Raw genomic sequence first — 22,757 nt, 5'->3', positions numbered from 1 at the left:
AGGATATTTTTATAGGATTAATGCTTCTATGGACTAATCTTAGTTTAGGCATGATTGTGAAAGTTTGGAAGCAATTAAGAGGTTTTTAATGATTTTGTTTGACATGTAGTTATGTAGAAGTCTACATTATTCATAATATACAATTTTGTGTAAAATAGAAATGGCTTCTCTTATGAAAACTAAACAAACACATTCTGAATCCCTTTAACTCTTCTTTTCAGATAAATCCATTCATGTTTAAACACACACAAATATGCATATGAGTATTCTTTAATAAAATTGTGCACATGTATTTATTGCATACAATGCATCCAAGTTTTGCAGGTGTTAATATATATATATATATATATTTTAACTGGAGTATTAAAATGACATCATATCAGAGTGGACTTTCCCCCTCTCATTTGCAGCATGCAAAAAAAAAAGAAAAAAAAAAAATAGGAAATGTATTTCTACTGGCAAGAGATGTACTGCCACTATACTGTAAACTAGGATTGACATCTCTGACCAGGCATGCACACACATGTACTCTTTTCCACTGTAGTGTGATACTTTTCCTCCGTTCCCTCAGAATCTGAGCTGCTGCTCCTTCTCCCAACCTCCAATAATCTGAGAATTATGAGAAGGCAGCTCTACTGAGAAAAATGCACACACACACACACACACACACCCTTTTAATAACAATGCTCCACAGCCCCTACATTTCAGTCTTCTTTCCCAGTTACATATTCTTCAGATTTTGTGCATTCTCCTGAAAATGTATTTACAGAGGAACTACTCTGATGAAGAAAAGAATCTGCCTACTTCAGAGCCCTCTCTTAATGCTAGCAATATGGTACAAAAGTTAATTACTGACAATTGCAGCGTGAGTGGTATTACACAATTTCCACATTAACGTAATCTCAGAGCTCTTTCTTCAGTTACACCTTCTCTGTGATCTTTAATGAAACGCATCAGACTACACCAAACACAACCTCAGATCAAATAAATCGCGCTGCACTCAACATCCACAGGCAGTGCTTTCCAGTGCATAACAGTCCTTTCCCCCTGTTCTGGACTGATCTGCTCCTTTCAGTTTATAGTTTCTTGGCAAACCCACCATCTACTGCTTATGTTAGGCATCTGATTGTCAGATTTGTACAGTCTGAATATTCATGACTTGAAAATTAACCACTTCATGTCTAAAAAGGGAAAATATAAAGCTTCATCTATTCCTGTCTGAAAGAGATCTGTACCGGGGCTGCACTCCGTGCCCAGAACGAGTGATGAGCGGAGCGGCCAGGCTCATCGTTTTAAAGAGTAAAGTCCGATGGAATAGCACAAGGCAGAAAACACTCTTCGTGGATCAGCACGATCCCCAGTCCCTGTCTGCAAACGCAACTAACTCTTTGTGCTCAAACTGCGGGGTATAGGAGCACGGAGTGGCTTTTTAAGTGTTTTCTCAGAAATTTCTCCATACAACAGTTTCCCCTTCCAGAGATAAGGGAAAGCCGGGAGGAAGGTGAGGAGCGGGCGGGGTGGGGGGGAGGGTGACCGGGCAAGGAGGAGCGGGAATCCGAGAATAAGAGAGAACAACAGACTTACCTTTATAGGATAATTTGAGTCTTGGCACGTTATTCTTCACATGCTGGCAGTTCACTCTTCCTGCTAATAATACTCCCAAGGAAAGCAAGGCAATCCCCCTGAGCCAGCCCATGCTGCAGCAGCCACTGTAGGGTCCCTGCGAGCCGGAGCCGCGGCGCTCCCCGTCCTGCCGGGCGCCGCCGGGGAACTTCAGGCAACCTGGGGAGCGGAGGTAACAGGTGATGGGGGTGGGCTCCGCGCCCCGCCGCGCCCCGCCGCGCCCCGCCGCCGCCAACAGCCGCCCCGGCCCCGCGTCTCTCCTCCGCCGCCTCCGGGGTAACTTCAAGCCCCTCTCACGCACACGCCGCGGGCCGGAAAAGGAGGCAGCCCCCGGGCGCGAGTGGCGTACGGGCGGGGGGGCGGCATGATGCGGGCGGCGGCGGGCGGGCGGCGGCGCGGGCCGGGGGCAGGGGCCGGGGCCGGGGCCGGGCCGGGCCGGGGCTGGCGGGCGCCCCGCTCCCCGCGCGGCGGGCGGGTCCCGGGCGGGAGGGGCGGGCGCGGCGCCGAGGCAGCCCCGCGCTCCCCGCGCACATGGAGGGAGAGACGCGGGGGACACCGGCTCTCCCCGCGCTCCCAGGAGCGGCTGACAATGGGAGCGCAGGGAAGCTCGACCCCCCCTCTTCCCCCCCCCCCCTTCCCTGCTGTCACAGCACACATGCAAAGAAAAAAAAAAAAAGAAAAAAAATCGCGGCGGAGATGAGAGGAGGGAACAGAAACCTCCAGCGAGCTTGGGAAAAGCAAGGAGCTATAAATTTCACGAGGTATTTTATGTCGTCGTCCAGTTTTTTTTTGTTGTTGTTGTTGTTGTTGTTGTTGTTGTTTTCTGTTAATATTTCATTTTATGCTTCTAATTAAAAGGTGTTCGTCCCCCTTGAAAAACAACAGCACAACGCAAGCCACAATGTTGCTACCCACATAAATAACATCTCCTGCCCATAACATAATCCTCTTTGGGTCGCTCCCAGCTAGAAACAAGTAACGAAGTATTCCATCAGCATAACTTTACCACTGAAGCTTTTAAAGCCTTGTTAGGGAAGGTTGCTCCAACCCTCCCACCCTCCCCACCTCCCGCACTACTCCGGTTCCGCAGAAGAAATTCCTCGCAAAGCCCACTCCAGCAGTCAGTTCGAGACATGCACAGGTCTAGAGGGGCTTATAAATTACATTGGAGGATTCTCTGAAGCATTCTTAAAAGTGTTCCAAACCTTCAAATTTCTGATTATTTTAACCTTATATTTTTATGCAGTAAAGGCAGATAAAGAGTTTTGTTTGTTTAAACAAAAGGACATATAAAATCCCCAGAGGTCTTCTAAATGTTAGAGAGCTGTAAATACAAACATGTAAGCAAACTGAAACTCTCCCCTCCCACACATCTGAACAACCCCTTCCTGAGTGATGGTTAATTAAATTTTCTTCTCTGAGTTGAATGTCGATTTAATATGAAATCTGAAAAGTAGTGTCTGATACTGAAACATGTCATGTATTGAATTCCTCATGCAATAACGACAGAAAAGTTGGAAATCAACCTTTACGAAGCACTATCGTCATGAGAGAGGGGTGACCTCTGTTTATTTTGCTCTATACTTTTCCATAAGAACTCTGTCAGTGTGCTGTGATGTCTGCAGCATCTAAGTGACATTTCTTCCCTTCTTTTTTTTTTTTTTTTTTTTTTTTTTTTTTTCCTTTGGTTAAAAATCAGTTGTCTGATCCCACCAAAGGTGATCACACTACACTTTGAATTTTACAGAACACAGCATCTATTTTCTGTTGTCAAACCTAGCTAATAAGTCAGTGCCTAGGAAATATTCCTAACTTTAAAGCTGAAGTTCATAGTTGCAAATGCGGGTGTCAGTATGGTTCTAATTAAAATGTAAAGGCTCATGCAGAACAAGACTTGGTGCTATGGTAAAGCAAGAGTGAAAATTCTGGCATTGCTGCTTTCATTCCTTAATATTCACACACCAGTGGAAAAGAAGGAGCTTTTCCCCTCTCTTTTAAAAATTCTTCTGCTTCCTAAGCTTAATTCATTAATCCCATGGCATTGTATCTGACAGATTCAGCAACTCTATTGACCAACAGCATTGTTAAGAAAATAAAATCCAAAAATAATGTTGATTTTGGTCATTCCCACACTTGTTATCCTGAGCATTTTCATGCTCCAGGCAGTGGATTAGAGCTCCAAAATGACAAGGAATGCCTGTCTGTTTTCCATGGATTACTTGCTACAGACATTCACTCTGCAAAGGAATTCATGTTGCTTTGAGATTATTTGGAGAATTGGCCTAATGAATTATCCTTTTGTAGGCAGCAAACAATTAGAAACAAAACACAAAATGTGCACCATATTCAGGACTTCACAAAGCACATCATTTTACAATGTTGTTACACTCAATGTATTTCTCGTTGCATAAAGAAGACTCAACTACCTTTCTTTTTTTTCTTTCTCGCGTAAGGAAAACAGAGTAAGAAGATAAAATTGCATCTTTCTAGTGTAGAATGACTGTGTGATACTCCAGGCTATTTTCCACCAACCAAATAAATAAATCATGGTCCCCAGCCAATATATATTTTGTTCAGAAAACATGTGGATCAAATACAATGAGTCATAACTTATCAAAGATTGTGCTTTTAGAGATAGAACATCATTTTAAGAGAGATGAGAGATGCTATCTCTTTGCATCCTTTATGTGTAAGACAACTCACATTTTGCCTTCCTCTGTGGAATATGCCAGTCCAAAGAGAAGGGTAAAATCTGACCCTCTGGGTCGTCCTCCTGCTATTTAGCTCTAAGTAGTGCTAATCAGCTAGTCAGGATAGCATATGCTACACCCCCTTAAAAGGAGAGGGGCAATGGCAGCACTTCAGTGGTGTTTGAAGAGGCTTTATATCTCGAAGACACCCATTGCCATATGGTGCTTCTGCCAAGGCGAAACTGGGCTCAGCTTGGAAGGAATTATTTGGCCAACATGCTTACAGCAAGTGCCAGAAACGTCAACTCTGGGAATTCAGGGTCGGCAACAACTCACTTTCAAATGACAAACCATTCACCTTTTTTTCTTTGGTCCTTTGAAAGTGATCTAACTGCTGAGTTTGGAGGGAGGGGAAAGTAAAATCCCAGCTTTCTTTGGTTTTTCAAATAATATCCTTTGCCCCTGAAGAAGACCACAGTTTTTAGCTTAATTATTCCATTATTACTCTGTGAGTTCAAAAGAAACAACAGTTCTTCTCCATCATTTCCCATAGCTGTTGCAGGCTTTTTGTTTTCTGTAACAGCATTTATATGACATTCTATACAGTGTTTTACTTCCCAAAATCCAGATAGACACCTGTGGGTTCTGTGTAATGTTTCTGGTCTCATTCTGTGTGTCATTATTATTTGGAGATTTTTATACTGCCTTTTAATATGTGCAACAAGTTCATGTTGATAAATCCTATAAAAAAACTTTTTCTTGGATGTGTCTGGGCTTTTAATATTGACCATTTGTGCAGAATTATTCTTTCAAACACTTACAAAGTTGGCATCATTTGATGCTTCTCATTAGACAGAAACAGTCTTACTTGACTCATGATTACTGCAAATTTTCTTGCTGCTGCTCTCATTTTTACACATAGAAGCTCTTAAAATCTTAGCTGCTCTAAGAACATCTTCAGTGTGCTTTAAAAATGTACTCATGTTTTCAGAATTGTTTCCTGTATCTCAGATGAGTCATTACTTGTTTATATTGATACAATCAGGTTTTTCTTCAAAACACATAGGAATTAGCAGCTTCCAAATTCAATAGGCAGTACTTGACTAGCAATATAAGATTTCTTGGGTTTATTATGCATGTTCTGGACAACATCAGAGAAAAGAGAAACAAAATAACCAAAACAAAACAACCAAAAATAAAATAACCCTCATGTTGTATTTGAATGTTAAAAATCTCTTTATAGGACACATTCCCAAAGGAAATGTGAAATTCTATCTCAGATATACTCTTTGCTGTTTCTTTCCATAGCAGGTGAGTTGCTTGATAAGCAGAATATTTACAATTCTGCACAGGGTCCCTTTGAAATTGTTCCAGTTGTATACATAATGATACTTGTAACACACTTTAGAATAACTGAATAATTATTGGCCCAAAGGAGCCTCAGCCTAGAGCTCAATTATAAATAAATGTGCTTGTCATATGATGTGTGAGACGCTCAGGATGCAGTTTTGCAACACATTGAGTTCAGAAAAAAAATCCTATTTTAAGAAGATCCAGACCTCAGCTAACATATTCTGTTTTTACGTCACAGATGTCCACTCTTTATTTGGGATGCTACAGACATTTCTGTGGGGACATTCCAGAAACATGATGATGATGATGATGACAATAATAATAATAATAATAATAATAATAAAATAATCCTCATGGGTATTGCTTTTCATGCAGATACAGTGCAAGCTAACAGCAGAAAGAATTATGAACAGGCATTGGTCAAAAGCTGAGTAAGCAGAGATGCAGAAGAACTGTAGATGCTGGCCTCACTTCTGAAGACAGCATAGATGAAGCTCTACAGTTAGGTTCAAATTCTTTGCCTATGTTAGACAACAACCTAAACCTGGAGACAATTTGACAGCATTGCTCCTCTGGGCTGACAAGGGTACTCTTTTCTCTTTGATATGCAATGAGGGAAAAAGAAAAAAAAAAAAAAAAAAAAAAAAAGAAAAGAAAGGAAAAGAAAAGAAAAAGAAACCTATAAAAAGCCTGTATGGTGAAGATAAATACTTGTGATATCCAGATCTGCTGAACTAAGTATTGGATTATTTTCTTTAACAGTGTTGATGATTATCAGACTAGTTCAAGATGTAAATTGCTTCTTCCACCTGGATCTTAAACGATTTGAAATTCCGTGAAGTGGCAGTTTTTCAGTTCTGAAGTAATCACGGAGCAAAATTGCTTAAAATGCAGCAGCATAAAGCAGACAAAGGTGTAAATGTTAACATTTTATCAAGCTAGAGTTGCTAAGATCACTAGCTAGCACCTAGACCTGGAAATATCCTTGCTGTTAGAAGTCTAGACATGTCTTTCCCCAGCTCTCCCTTGGGCTATATTGCATTTGGTAGCCTTATATGAATCTCTTGAATCTACATAAACCTGTAACATTTCTGATTATTGCATGTGATCAAGTTGTTAACCAAGTCAGTTAGTACCTGCCTTCTTTCAATAGCACTCCTTCTTGCCATCTTGTCACAATCAACTTTTTCTTCAATACTCAGGACTAATGAGACTGTTCTATATGTGATGTTTGTGCTTTTGGCAGCATAATGGGATCTGTATCAGTATGATGTGTTTTATTCACAATGCTTTCAGGTCTATTAAACACCTCATCAAATTCTGCAAAAATATTCTTTGCATCCTGTTCTGTAGACAGGTTATACGTCCGTCTGAACAGCAGCATTTACAAATAGCTCTTTGAACCTAAACAAACTTTTTCTATTCCCTTGACCTCAGCTGCTTGATGTTCATCTTCATAATCAAGTGTACATGACCTATGATATCCAGAGCCGTAGTAAGAAACTCATCTTAATAGCTCAGTGCCAAGAATGTAATATTAATATTAATATATAATTAATATATAAAGCAGTAACAAAAAGCTTATTTTCCCCAACTCATGTTATGGGTCAGTAGGTTCTGTTTCCAATGGATTTGTTTCCAATAGGTAGTCATCCAAATTGAAAAAAACTTCCAAATCTATTAACTTTCAAGTTCAGCTACTTCCATTCCTCTGATTTCTTATGTTTATTGGCTGCTGGGTCTTCATTGAGGAAATAAGGGCAAGGACATATGTTTTTTTTACAGGGAATGAGGGAAATGCAAAGCCCAATTCAATGTTTTAATTCTTCAGAGAAAAGCCAATTTAAGAAAAGTAATTACAAAGAAGAGGGAAAAAAAGGAACAACAATGAAAATTTCCCTTAAAAATTCCCTTAAATCATATTCCAGGCCTGGAATAAGTTTCCCTTAGTTGAGGGAATTGTAATCGAGGTAGAAGTTCTCCTCCCAAACAGCCTGCAGAATTCTTGTTTCTCTAGCCCTATATATTTAATAGTTGGTAGAGCTCTAAGACAGATAATAAAGCAGTCCTGTCCTTTTCCCCACCGCAGGTAGAAAAACCATCTTGCAAGTTCTCTTACACACAAATGTTTCACTGATTCAGTTACTTTGGTGTTCATTTACAGTTTCAGCCATTAGCATCCACCTCCCTTCCCTTCCCCTTCCCCTTCCCCTTCCCCTTCCCCTTCCCCTTCCCCTTCCCCTTCCCCTTCCCCTTCCCCTTCCCTTCCCCTCCCTTCCCCTTCCCTTCCCTTCCCTTCCCTTCCCTTCCCTTCCCTTCCCTTCCCTTCCCTTCCCTTCCCTTCCCTTCCCTTCCCTTCCCTTCCCTTCCCTTCCCTTCCCTTCCCTTCCCTTCCCTTCCCTTCCCTTCCCTTCCCTTCCCTTCCCTTCCCTTCCCTTCCCTTCCCTTCCCTTCCCTTCCCTTCCCTAAAAACAATTGACAATAAGTAAAATGCTTTCCTGCACAAAACCCAGAGGACTGCTGTGTCTCAGAAAAATAAGGGCATGACCTTAGAGGGATGTAGATCAATATCAAAATATGCCTTTCGGAATTTCCTACTTGTCTTTGAAAGTCCCCTTATGTTTTGATTTGCATCTTTAGACCCTTATACACCTTTCAAGGTCTGATCCTTTGGGATTTGTTCAGGGCCACACACTAAGACAGTAACATGGCAAGAAATTGATCCAGTGTTTCTTAAACTATGCCAATAGTATCCTTACCTCTTCATTCATCATAGGACACAAGTCCTTCCTGTCAGCTCTGGAAGTCCCTCCTTATCACTAGGTATACAGAAAATTCCCAGTTCTATTGTATCTGGGATCCATCATGGCCAACCTTTTGGCCCTGTGTGATTTTGCTTAGTAACCTCTCCTGCCAACTGTCAAAGACTTGAAAGACATGACACTATCTTTTGTGCCACCTATTCATCACAGGCTTTTAAATAGCCCAGGTGAATTGCAGCAGTTATATGCAGAAACCACAAATGGAAAAGCTATGCAACATCTGCAACGATCATTGTTCTTTTCTGGACCTTTGTTTCTTCTCTTTTTCACTTTTTCATTTTTTTCTTCCTTGTGCTGAGTGGTTCATTAGTATATGACAAAGACATAAAAACAACAAAACTGTAACCACTGGCTGTCATATTCTGCTGTATTTGAGTTTCTAAACTGAAAACTTTTTAATGAGGATGTTTTTTCATAGACAAATTAGAAGTCATATTTTGTTGAACAGAGTGCGTGGGTGGAAATCATCTTTAGAAGATCAAACAATATCACACAAAACAGGGTCTAAAGAGTCAGCTTATGGCTTCTGATGCCAAAACTGATAGCTATTTAATCATTACTCTGCGGAAACTGGGAATGAAAGGTAAACTATGATAGCTTAGGAAAACTTGGTTGAACTTTCAATAATTTGACCTCTGCGAATGCTTTTAGAGTCAGCAATATGTGAAAGTGTGTGCTAGAAGAGGAGGGGCCAGGGGGTAGATTCAAAGAAAAACAGACTCTAAGAAAGCATTAACTAACTCTCTCTTTCCCTCTCTGAATCCCTAGTGTACAGGGGTTTCAGAAGGGGAGGGGAACTTTATCCGTTCTCTGGTTTGAATTTGTAACCATTTTAGAAAAGCTATCCACTACATTGTTTTCCTATTTGTTTCTCTGATATCATCATATATGGTATTTTAAGAAGGTGAATATAAATACAGGAAAGACAAATTCCTTTTGTCTCATGAAGACTTGAAATCCAAAACAAAGTTATGTGGTCTGCTCCGAAAGTAATGCCTCCTATTTTTTTTTGGTGTTGGCCCATGACATCAGAGGCCAGCAGATGTTGAACCTTCCTGCCAATATTTCATTACATTTTGGTGTATGACAAATGGCAGTGGAGGGGCAGCCTGACAAAATGCCACCTCATGTGGAAATGCAGAAGAAGCAAAGGTGTGTCACTGAATTCCTCCACGTGGAAAACATTGTACCCACTGACACTTGCTGACCACTTATGGTGCCCAGATAGTGGATGTGAGCACAGTGAGGTGGTGAATGGTGCATTTCAGCACCATCTGATCAGCTCATCTACTTAAATTGGTGGATTACAACCAAGGAATTGTGTGTACAGACCTGAATATTGGCTTTAATGTTTGGAAATGATGGTGGCAACACTTGAATATTGTAAAGTTTGTGCCAGGTGAGTCCTATAACTGCTCACATGGGATCAGAAAGAACATTTTATGCAAACTTTTCAGGACCTATTGAAACAATACAAGGTTGAAGGTGACAGTTTCCTGGATCACATCTTTATTGGTGGAAATTCAAATGTAGTGCAACTGTGTACAGCACACATGCACACACATATAACATTTGAGCAGTTCTAAAGAGAACTAGAAAATAGCTGAAATTCTAGTTATTTCCCAGGCATTCTCAGACATTCTAGAAATTCTTCAAATATGAGATATTTTGCTACTTTGATATTTATATATATGTACAGAAAGTATTAATAGAAGGAGCAACAGGTAGTAAAACACACATTCTTGACTCTCTAATAAGCACTTGGCTTTGGTGAATGTGCAGCCAAACCTAAGTCCAAGCAGTGGCAGTCCATCTTTCTATTCCTCTCCCCAAGTAGTTGAAGCTGCAATTTCAGCACTCAGAGCTTCCTGAAGCAGTCACCCAGTGACTGAGCACTAACAGCAGTGGTAAAGGTGATAAAGGAAACATATGGCCAGATGTGGGGAGGAGTGCAGCCTGACACCCTGCTGGAGATCATACGATAACGGAAATCTGCTGACACTATATAGCAGCTTTCTTCTCTTTCATAGCCTGCCCCATTCCCTGTGCCAGAGGAGAAAGAAGACAAAGATGCTGGTACTGACAGTAAATGTTTTCCATAACAATGAAAAAAAAAAATAATAATTCTGAATCAAAATTAGCTACATAGCAACACCTTATGATCAAACTAGGAAGGAAATATATATATAAGCCAGGTGTTCTGTACATGAAAAATAGTGTAATTACAGCACATATCATGTTGTACCAACAGTTATGGGGGGGGGAAAAAAAAAAAAAAAAAAAGGACTCAAATATGTACATACTGAGCATATATATACATGCACACATATAGGGAGAGACAATACACGTTGCATATGAATAGTGTAACATAAAGTTAGCATAATTAGCCTTCTTCTTCATTTTCCCTGGCATTTAAAAATATCTCACAGATGGATCCCTCAGGTTTTTATTGTTGTTTTATTTTTCTGTTTAAAGCTTATACGCCTCTTATACTGATTTCATGAATCTCTCAGCCAAATTCCAGAGTATTTCTTAAAGCTTTACATAACAATCTTAAAAAAGCTATAAATATGTGCCCGTGAAGGTCGCTTTTCTCCTTTTTTTTCTCTTTTTTTTTTTTTTCTTGCATGTTTATCTCTACCTTGGAGTGAAACAGAACAAGAATATGTTCATAAAGACAAAAATTCCATTGTTTATACTGATCAGTACAGACTAGGCAGCGAGGGGGAAAAAACGAAGCATCTGTTGAATACAAATGAAGCCAGCAGGTTGGTGTGTTAGTATTTAGGTTCTGAAACTACTTGTCATTTGCTTTTAGAAGCTGAAATCTCGCTTTCCTCCTCCCCCACCACAGAACAAAGGTATGGAAAGCTTGGTGGCTTCAGGAAGATGGTTTTACATGACATTGCAAACAAAGACCAGTATTTACCACTTAAAGCAATATTCCAGACCTCAGACCTAAGTTTATCAAGTCTAAATTTGTTTCAAGCGGTCCTTTTTAGCTGCTGTTAAGGGTCCTTGAAACTACTTGCATTATGTTGCTAACGACAGTGAACGGTGTGCTGAAGACTAGAATTACTGTCCTTAAAGGGTTTATTGTGATGGCAAAACCAACTGCGGGAGAGCTCCCCTGTGTCCAAAAGGTCAATACAGTGCTTCAGAAAAGGGGTGTTTCCCAATAAATTGTGAAAATTGGAAGGAGGAGAAGAGGGGAAAAAAGCAACATCCCAGACTTCAAACAGCTCTTGCTCTCCATTTTTCTTCCGAAGTGTTGAACGATACATGATGTCATATGATGTGTGGTAATTCCCCCTTCCCTATTTTGAGGGGAAAAAATGGTTTCTGTTTCTGAGAAAATGTATTAAAGCCAAATTTTACTCTCGGTTACCCTGATGTCAATCGTTAGCAAAAAACAATTCAAATGCAGTTCCTCTGGATTTGCACTGATGTAACAGAGAACAGAATGTGGTGCTTGAAAAAGCAGCTGTCACCTTATGGAAAACTTTATGAAATGTCTTATTTGGAAACAAGTGTTCTTCTGTGCAATATATTTCCTTGCACTCCTTTTCTCCCATTCCTTCTTTCTGAAGACAGTGCATGAAAACAGAATCGCTGTTGTTTCTTAAGAATTTATCTGCTCTGCACTTATTCCCCACCTGACATCATAATCCTCTGTTTGTGACATAATAATCATTTTTTACAATGAACAATTGTGATACCGCAAGCTGGGCTTAAAATCTGATCTGAAAATGCATTTTACTCTGATACCTTACATAACGTCATATCAGCTTACAGCTCAAGAGATAATAATTTCAACCAAGTGACATCAATTAAGCTTTCATACAGGGGGAGTGGTACACTTGATATAACTCTCTGGAGATAATTCCCTCTGGAGTTTACAGTTTTATGATTTGACCTTTAAAAATATTTCCAGTCTCTACTCAGTGCTCGGTTATGTAAATCTAATGGTTTTGCTGAAGTAGAAAAATATTACTTATACAATTCAGTCCAATATCCAATCTCCTACTGGAGTTAAAAGCCATAATAAGCAGAAACTTAAGAAAAGGAAAATTAAATGCAAATATATTTCTCAGGAATTGTTTGATGAAGTTAGATACCATAATGACTTATGAGAATAACCTAAAAAGCAACATCCTTCTCATCCTTCTTGACAAGTACTGATTAACTGTCCTTCTAAAGTTTGCAGTTGTGTGTTTGAAGACCCTGTTTCATTCTATATTTTGACTCTGGAATTCAGCGGTTCATCCTACCATCTTTGGCATGTTCAACTGGAGTTACTCATGGCTTTCAAACTTTGCACATGTTTTATTGGATCTGTGCCTATGTGTGTTGAAATGTTACAAGTAGTACATCCAGAACATCCAGAATCAGAGAGAGCCAATTTTGCATTCTTTTAGCGCAGCTTGGACTTTAAGGAAGGCCCTTCAGGAAAGGCAGCAATCTGAAGGAACTGGTCATTAGATTGCTGGAAGCCTGAACCTTCTCTTCCTAACAGCTGAAAACACTTGAAAAAATGTAGACTACACCTAAACTAAGCCTGATGACTAACACAGTGAGATGCAGGATCAAGATTTCTATTTTCTCAAAGTTTAGAATATAAGTAGACCATTACACAGAGATTTGAACTATAAATTATTTTTTACAAATATTAAACTCTTGATTGTTTATATGACTGGATTTGAACACATTTTCCTCTTTAATTGATATTTCTAAGGAAATTATTTTCTCAAATTAAACATTTTGCTTTTTATGAGAAGCCAAACATACAAGCCAACAGGTGGAAGAAATAAACAATGGTTCTTTGAATATTCCCCACTGAGACTGTTATTTTAAAGTCATTATTTCTCATTAAAGAGCTCAAAAGTTCCCACCCTTCCACGAGTTTTGTTTTTCTAAGTCAAGAGAAGTCTGACTGGTGAGGGAGTTATTTTCCTCTTGGTAAAATGTCCTACTATGGTAAAATGTTCCATCTGGAGTGCCCAGCTATAAAAATGTATGAGTAAATTTCTCAGTACTATCATCTTGTTGAAAGCCATGTGCACACAAGATGAGTCTCTTACACCATAAGATGGATCCCTGATGACATGAATTAGTATATAGCATGCGTTGATTTGGAAAACTTTGTTTAATATTGAACACTGGTTGATGATACTCTCCAGTGATATCACATTACAAAACGGATTATAAAAATACCACAACCATATTATGAATAAAGTTATCCATTCTGTTTGCCACACCAATGCCATACCATCGAAATCTATCCTAGATTTATTGACTGCAAATTATTGTATATGTGAAATAAATTAGTTGGAGAAAGAAGCATATCTTTATGGCTTTCAGCACATCTCCTGTAGAAACAGCATGAAGAATGCAAAACCTATGTGACTAATCTCTTCCAACATTTTGTACATACAACATCCACTTCCTCAAAAGCTTCTTCACTGGATTTGCAAGACTCCTGAACAGATCTTTAAAAGGCACATTTCAATAGAGACTTAACTCTGTTAATTTGTTTGCTTGCTTATATTTTTGGTTGGTTGGTTGGTTGTTTTTAAGTTGTTATATATATGTTCTATAGTTCAGTTACAAGAAAGGATAAGTTTTGTATAATTTCTGTTGTTATTGATCTAGCCAAATGCAAGTCTTATTCTCATTAAGATGGAGACATTTAGATGAAAATTAAGAACCTTCTGAAGAAACATAATAGAGGATGAAATTACAAGTGGCAGGACAGAGCTTATTTATCTAGTTGGGTTTGCATGACTTGCTCGGCCAGCAGTTATGACAAACATTCCTTGCCCAACTTGTTTTCAAGAGATTTTCTGTTAAAAGTAACATGAGTGAATACACTGCTTTGCACACAGTTGAAATATGCTACAATGTTTGTTTGAAAGCAATAAAACTGTGTAATTTTGCAGCAATAAAAATGGTTCTGTAATTCCACATCTTGTCTGTGATTTTCAAGTCTACGGACTGGGAAATAGCTTGCAGACTTTCTGTGCAAGGTATTTCATTCTCACTCACAGAATCCTAGAATATCCCAAGTTGGAAGGGACTCATAATTATCATCAAATCTAACTCTTGGCTCCACACAGGACCACCTGAGAGGTTTGTCTAGATGTTTCTTGAACTCTGACAAGCTTGGAACCATAACTCTAGAGAGGCTGTTCCAGTTTGTGGCCTTGTCTCTACTTCACATGTGAAGGGGCATGACTTATTGCTGACTGAGGTAACTGTCCTTGAGCAGTTGAGATCTTTTCTACTTCTTTACAAGCACTCAAGGGAAGTAGCCCCACTTCCTAGGCAGAGGGAAAACTGTTGAGGAGCAGAGCCATGCTCCTGTATGTTCTCAAGGCCCCTCAGCAGCCTGCAGTGCTCCTCTCATCCTAGAATAACTCCTGCAACTTACTTATCTGACCTTTTAACTTTCCTCTGATTGAATATGTGTTGCATTATAAAACATTGTGAATCCATTTTGGAGAGTAGTTCTTTATCTGCTAGTATTAGAAATGAACGCAACTAAAGTGATATTATTCTTGTTGCCACTGTTATTATTATTTCAAGCATTTTGCTTACTTGCACATTATAATGGCTGTAGCTGGTACATAACAGGCATATTACCTGATCAGCTAAGTTAAAACACTGGAGTCACACACAGTCATGTCATAATGTATCCATGCTAGTAGATGAAATTTATATTACATAGCTCCCTCTAACACATCTGCTCTTGTGCAACGTGGACTATCTTCATAAGTGTGTATTTAGTGACTCCATCTGAAGTAAATTAAAAGAACCTGATTTTTAAATAATGAGTTTCATGAAAAATATCTTTCACAGAACATTTTATTTTGAGACAAGTCAGCAACCATTTCTGAAAATCTTCTGGAAAAAAATGTGGATTTTAAGTTGGAGAAAATAAATTACTTATAATTCTGTCCTACTTGTCTCTCTGCAAGCAGACAAATTGGGAGAGGACATTTCAGCACCACAAATTTTTCTCAACAAACTTTTAGTATCTTCTGCAAATAGATTTTATCTTTGTTCATGTGAATTAGCTTTCTAAAGGCAAATTAAAGCTGTTTTGAGGTAGAAGCAAGATGTGGAAGTATCTAGGGAATAGAATTGCCAGCCAGGCCATCAACAATGCTTTCTTCTTCAAAGTAACTGGGATCAAGTGCACGCAGCAATTTTGCAGATGACACCAAGCTGAGCGGTTCAGCTGACACAGTAGAAGGAAGGGATGCCATCCAGATGAATCTGAAATGTGGGCTCACGATATTCTAATGAGGTTCAACAAGTTCAAGTGCAAGGTGTTGCACTTGGGTTGGGGCAATCCCAGATACGTCTACAGGCTTGGAAAATAAATCATTGAGAGTAGCCCTGTGAAGATGGACTTGGGGCTCCTGGTAGATGAAAAGTTTGGCATGAGCCAGCAGAGTGCACTTGCAGCCCAGAAGGCCAACAATATCATGGGCTGCATCAAAAGAGGGGTAGCCAGCAGGGAGACGGAGGGGATTGTCTCCCTCTACTCTGTGCCTGTGAGGCCCAACTAGATTACTGTATCCAGGCCTGGGGCCCCCAGGACACAAAAGGTGTGGAGCTTTTGCAAAGGGTCCAGAGAAGAACCATGAAGATGGTCAGGGCTGGAGCACCTCTCCAATTAAGAAACATCGAGGGAGTTGGGCTTGTTCATCTTGGAGAAGAGAAGGCTCCAGAGAGACATCAATGAGTCCTTGAAGTACTTGAGAGAAGCTTACAAGCAGGAGGGGTCGGACTTTTTACATGGTCTGATAGTGACAGGACAATGGGAATGGTTTTAATCTAAAAGAGGGGAGATTTAGGTTAGGTGTTGAGGGGAAATTCTGTACAGTGCCAGGTGGCACTGGCACAGGCTTTCTAGAGAACCTGTGGATGCCCCTGAAGGTGTTCAAAGCCAGGTTGGATGGGGCTCTGGGCAGCCTGACATGCAGGGGGTTGAAACTAGGTGATCTTTAAGGGCCTTCTAGCACTAGCCATTCTGTTCCATGGTTCTATAATTCTATTCTAGTTCAGGGAGTGTTTACATTTTGGGGGAAAAAAAAGCTATCCCTGGGAAACATTGTGATTAGCAATAGCGTTAATGTTCACACTGATCTTTATGCTGTACCTTGAGAAAAAAAATTGAGACAGTTGAACAGATGAGAGTCACAGAGATTCAGAGATGGAAGACACTTTCCCATAAAGTTCAGTGTGAGAATTATGTATGACCATCTTGTGTCCCTGGGAGGGAGGTCTCAAGTTCACTGGAGAGATATTCAAACAAATACATGTAAAAGCAAAGGCTGATGTCAATAATGTTCTAAATTCTACCTTATTTTATGTGTACATATAAATGTATACATATATATGTACATATGTATATGCAGGGGAGAAAGACGGAGAGAAAGAGAGAGCCTATATATTTTTATTATCTAGCAGATATTATTTTACAAACAGGCTATAGACATTGGCTGTATTGCACTGCAAACTCCACTTCCATTCCTGCCAAATGCCTAACTTAAACAGCAAAGACCTGATAACAGATATTTGCATTCATATAACAGTAAATGGAGGTCTTTGAACTCACTTGCTTTCATGAGATAAATAACTTTAAGAGACGTGGTTAATGGCATACTTATCCTTAGCACAAGTGGAAGAGTTGGCTGTGATCCACTTCCGATTTTGAATTTTTACTGCCATAGGTAGTATCAGACAAAAGCTCTTTTCAGGAACCAAGAAAATCATGTTAGAGAAAACAGCAGGGTTCTGCCTCCTTCACAGCAGTTGGGAGTTAGTAGAAATGCTGTAACTTCATTTCAGCAATTTCTGTCAGGATACCTATCAGTTAGAAGAGACTCTTCACTATATACTTGCAAACCAGAGCAACATCATTGTCTCGAACAAGATAGGTTAATGCTATAGTGCTGATAAATTGGTAACACAAACTTCAGCTCAGAACAGACAATAATACAGGTTACAGATCCATCATTTAGGTAAGGGATCTTGCCAAGGCAAAGGGCATTCCCCATTTAATGGATTTTCAGTACTTTACCTGGAATAACAGTTCAGTCTACAAAAAATTCTGACACAGTGCTAATTCTCAAAGGAGAAGCAAAAACTGTACAAGCGTACTGATTGTCTTAGATTACCAGAAGATGATCCTTCTACAGCAAAGCTTAGTAAGTGAGACTAGATTTGTTTTACTTAGTGCTACATGCTACATCCACTCTGCTTCCTTCTACGTATGTAAAAGGATGTCATCCTTCAATGAGTAATAAATTCCATTTGAAAAATTATCTTCACTGATTATTTTTTGTGTGTGTGTGAAGAAGATTTTACGCACACCCTTTCACCTAATTTTTATCAGTAAAGATATTTCTCTGATGTTTCTAGAACATGAGAAGATTGATCATGACAGACAAAAGGAAAAATGAAGATAGCTCCGAAAGTAATGCCTCCTATTTTATTATGTTGGCCCATGATGTCAGAGGCAGATGTTGGTGGTACAGCAGTAAAGATTGAACCTTCCCACCAATATCCCATTACATTTTGCTGTCTGGGACAAATGGTAGCAGAAGGGCAGTCTGACAGAAAGACATCTGACATGGAAGTGTGTATGAAGCAAAGATGCGTCACTGAATTCTTCCCTGCAGAAAAAAATGTACCCACTGATATCCACTGACATTTGATGAGAATTTATGGAGCCCAAACAGTGGATGTGAGCACAGGGAGGCAATGGGTGGTGTATTTAAGCAATGGCAGCTGCAATAGTGGGATTGAGTGCAGAGTGCGGCACACAGGGCCTTGGTCATTGCTGGTGAAAATACACAGCTAATTGTAGTGACATGAAAAAAATATATATTATTTTGTAGCTCAGAATTTGCTGTATCAAATAGTATTATTTGTCTTTGTATTTGTCTAGTTTCCACAGTAACAAATAAAAGGCATTGCTTTTGGAGTAACCTACATGTCTAGATGCACCATTTCTACCATAATTCTAGAGTTTTGTGCATTTATTCTGTTCCTGTTGATCACAGATGAACAGCCTCCAGGTCTGAGATGGAAAATGGTTGAACAAATATTAAAGAATGAAAAAAATATCTTGTATTAATATATCTATATAATGAATGTATAAAATGTCTTCTATCTACACACTTTGGAAGCTGAACTGAGTTAAAAAAAAAAAAGTCTTTCAACAATGGTAAACATTTAATCATTATTTTGATTAGAGAATGGCTGCTAGATTTCTGGATAATTTTCAGTCTGCATTAGTGTCTATGTTTAAAATGTGTAATATTTGCTCTCTGTTACAACTTTTTAGACACAGATCAAAAGTTACGTGAACTGTTTGTTGATTCAGTGGAGGCATGGAATACTACTGTTGCATGGCATTTCTAAATATGACTTTAATGCAGTCATTAATAGCATTAATGAAGCCATTCATAATGTATAACATGGAAATCTAATTGCTTGAGTAAAAGTTGTCTTATCCCTTCACTTTGAAAAACAAATGGATCCTTTATCCATTTTCCTTGTGAAAATAGCTCTGACATATGGGCACAAAAAATAAAAAATAAAATAAAACAAAAAAGAAGGCTGATCTTCTTTACACTCAAAAATGCACCTGACATATAGAACAGCAGTAGATTTAATAAGGAAAAGATTATATGAAAAGATAATAGGAAATCTCTAGAAAACTGATCAAAGTGCTGATAAATGTCATCAATAGAAGGGAAAAATAACCCATCCTGTCCCTTCTAAATTTAAGGGTAGCAGTTAAGGCCTCTCAACCACCAAGAACCTTCTGGGACTGCCAGGATCAACATGCATCTTGCATGTATGTACACCCCAGATCTCATGAGCATGGAACCATATGCACATGCCAAAGAAATCTGGATTAACTATGAGCCAGTACAGTTAAAGTTGAAAAAAGGAGCTGAATAAGTAGTTGAAGGAGTTTTTAACTTGGCTTAATATAAGATATTCCAGCTCCACACAGCGAGACTCACAAATAATTTGAACAGTATATATGAGCAAAAGCAAAAAAAAATTAAAGATGGGGGAGTATTATTTATATAAATATGGAATTTTTAACTTTGGCAGAATAATGATCTGGGACATCTGAGTTCCTATTCAGTAACTAAACTAAAAATATTTTGATTGCCTAAATCTTAGATGATTTTTTCCTTATAAAATTGTCTTGGGGTAGTAAAAATCAACTTTGTAGTGAAAGAAGAGCAACCCCAGTACCCTCTTACAAATAATGCCAAGCAAAGTACATTTTTCAAGAAGGTGGCATTCATGCCTTTCTCTGCCTAATTCAACTGCTGTCTTCTTTGGTACATCTGAATATATGACTCTGACACCACTGAGCTGATGTAGCATCAACACCTGAAAAATGGGCAATGAGAGGCATCAGTGCTCTCCAGTCGTTCTCTGGATGCACTGTGCACTCATCCCAGGAATATCAGATTTATTATACAAGCACAGAGCCAAAGTACAATGCACTCTCAATAAAACTGTCACTTATGAGAAAAATTGATTTAGAAAGACCTTCTAAAATAATAGTTACATTCATTATACACATACTAAATGACATAGCAGAAAGAAAATCCTGAGAGAGTCTTGTTTAAGGTAGAGGCCTGGACCACTGAGTCACCTGGAAAATTCTTCTGGCTTACGGACTTCACCCAGAGAAAACATACAAAGGGGCTAGGGTCTAAATAAAGTATCTCTTTGAGATATATGTGGCTGGTTTATATAAAAGCAACATGTACATTTTTACTATACACTAGTAAGACCTGCCCAAGCAATATTTTGGTTTAAAAATGAACAAAATAAGACATTAGATGTTGATGAACAAGAGCCCTGAGCTGTTCATATTTTATAAAGAGACCAAGATTGTGGCCAAAATCTGAATAAGGATAATACAAGTTCTATATAATAGACATATTCCAACTGCTAGGGACTTAAACACTACAAGGTATATATGCAGATTAAAATGAGTCTGAAATCATCGCTAAAATGCCTGATACAAGAAGCATTGTCTTTCCTGTCCCAAGCTTAATGCTAAATTATACAAAGACATTTGCGACAAAGCATGCTGCTTAAGTTGAATGGTGTCAAAGGGTCTAAGAAGCATCATAAGCATCCATCTGAAATGGATGGATTTATTTAAATAATCAGTAGCACATAGTTATTATGCTAGTAAGCAAAAGTTTAAATTTTCTGTGGAAGTTCCAAGGGAGGATCTGGCAGAGCCTATTCACAGTAGTGTGATTGAAAAATGATCAGCGCTGGTCCATGCATCACTTCGACCACACTAACCACTAACCAAAACTAGATTTCAGTCTGTTCAGAAGGAGACTTTGACCTTAAGAAATAGAAATAAGAAGCTTCACATCCTTCCTTCTAACTCTTCTTGTAATTCTCTTCTTTAGATGAAGTTAGTGAGACATTATTTAGTGATATCATTAGGGAATCTGGCAAATAATTCCAGTGTTTGAGAACCTGGAAATGATCATTTTTTCAGATACAAACTAATAATTACAAACTGATATAAAAGTGGGAAGAATTTAATAACTACGCTAACACTCTCTGAGCAAACAAGCAGTAGAACAATGACTATTACAGTACTATGGAGAAGTCAACACCGGAACAAACTTAACAGGGCTTGGATTAGAGGTAGGCAGAGAATGCCAGAGCTACAGCTGCTGTAAGACTTCAGAAAATCATCAAAATTACCAGCATGGGATATTACCAGCAAGATCAGAATTTTCCAAGAGTTTTGCAAGGGACTGTTCAGTCATAGATTGAGTTTTATTTAAAGGAAACAACTTGGCAATTGCAAAGGTGTTACAGGAATATATATTCAAAAGGATACATAAAAGTCATTTCATAGCCCAAAAACACCTTAGAGGAAGGGCAAAAATGTTTTATAACAACCTAAAGTGAATAGTAAAATAAAGAACACTGGCAGGGCTTTCCCAATGAGCCAGAGGTAGGTGAGAAAATGATAAAGTCATTCCAATGATAAAGGAAAATCAGCCCCTTGAGGGAAAGCAGGCATAGATGGCATTGCTTAAATTGGCAAGGGCAAATAGACTTGTGTTAAGATACAATGCTGACTCGCTGAAGATGGCTATAGCAAAAAATACTGCAGCTAAACCTGTAGCCATATGTATCAAATTGTTTTCTGCTAAAACCGCTATAACAATACTAGAAGCCTATTATATGGCAAATTCCGCCACAGATTTGCTGGTGTTATTTTAGGTAGTTTTACTACAGGTTTAGAATACAACCATTAATTGATATTCATCCTAGTGTTATAGGTTAGCAGGAAAGCAGTGCCAAAAATTAAAAATAAAGTATGATATAACATAAAATAGTATTAATAAGAAGCACTCTTAATGATGCCAAGCATGACTGAGTTGTGAAATGCTACCAATGAATCTGATGTGATGTGGTACTTGTTCTGCAGGAAAAAAAAAAAAAAATAGGATGTCAGATCTGACATAAAAATAAAAAAACACTTGGGGTGAATGGGTGGAATCCAAAAACTCTATTTGACATGATGAAGAGACATCACCACTTTATGAAATGAGGTGAGAATATGCTGCAGGAATAGATGGCTGCAAGTGGTGTTCTTTGGGTGAAACTGTCACTACAAACTAAAAAAAACTTCAAAAAAAAGATAATTTGTTTGCAAATCCTGGGAAGATATTCATAGAGGTCACTACCTCTAATGAAGCGTCACTTGGGTAAAAGTTGCACTAAATTGGCACAGTGAAAATTGTGGGCATTGCATAACCAAAATAAATGGTACTGATGGTCCCAATGGGAAGGCATGAACTTATCTGGCAGCACCTCAGAGGTTATTTGTTGTAGAGGCAAATAATGAATATTATCACAGAATCATAGGGGTTGGAAGGGACCTCCAGAGATCATTGAGGTTCCCTACACCAGGTCGCACAAGTAGGCATCCAGGCAGGACTTCAATGTCTGCAGAGAAGGAGACTCCACAACCTCCCTGGGCAGCCTGTTCCAGTGCTCCAACATAAAGCTGAAAAATTGATTTTAAGTTTTTTTTTTTTTTTTTTTTTTTTTTTTAAATGCTGTATTGAGTTGAAGATAATTTTTTTTTTTTTCGTCTTTTTTTAATGTTTGGCAGTGATAAGAAGACATGGGATCTAGTGCTAATGTTACTTAGTGCCTCATGTAAATAATACTT

General features: G+C 38.8%; 1 protein-coding gene across 1 annotated transcript in view; it reads right to left on the bottom strand.

Annotated features, from left to right (window-relative positions):
- SEMA3A (semaphorin 3A) overlaps positions 1-2,004 on the bottom strand; it is a 171,412-nt gene extending 169,408 nt beyond the window's left edge. The window contains exon 1 of the mRNA XM_031591157.2: positions 1,585-2,004. Coding sequence (XP_031447017.1) covers positions 1,585-1,696 — 112 coding nt within the window. The 5' untranslated portion in view covers positions 1,697-2,004. The remainder of the gene's footprint in view (positions 1-1,584) is intronic.
- Positions 2,005-22,757: the final 20,753 nt, after the last annotated feature.

Source organism: Phasianus colchicus, chromosome 1 (assembly GCF_987193195.1).
Source record: "Phasianus colchicus chromosome 1, bPhaCol1.hap1.1, whole genome shotgun sequence".
Lineage (NCBI taxonomy): Eukaryota > Metazoa > Chordata > Aves > Galliformes > Phasianidae > Phasianus > Phasianus colchicus.
This window is presented reverse-complemented; position numbering and strand designations above follow the sequence as displayed.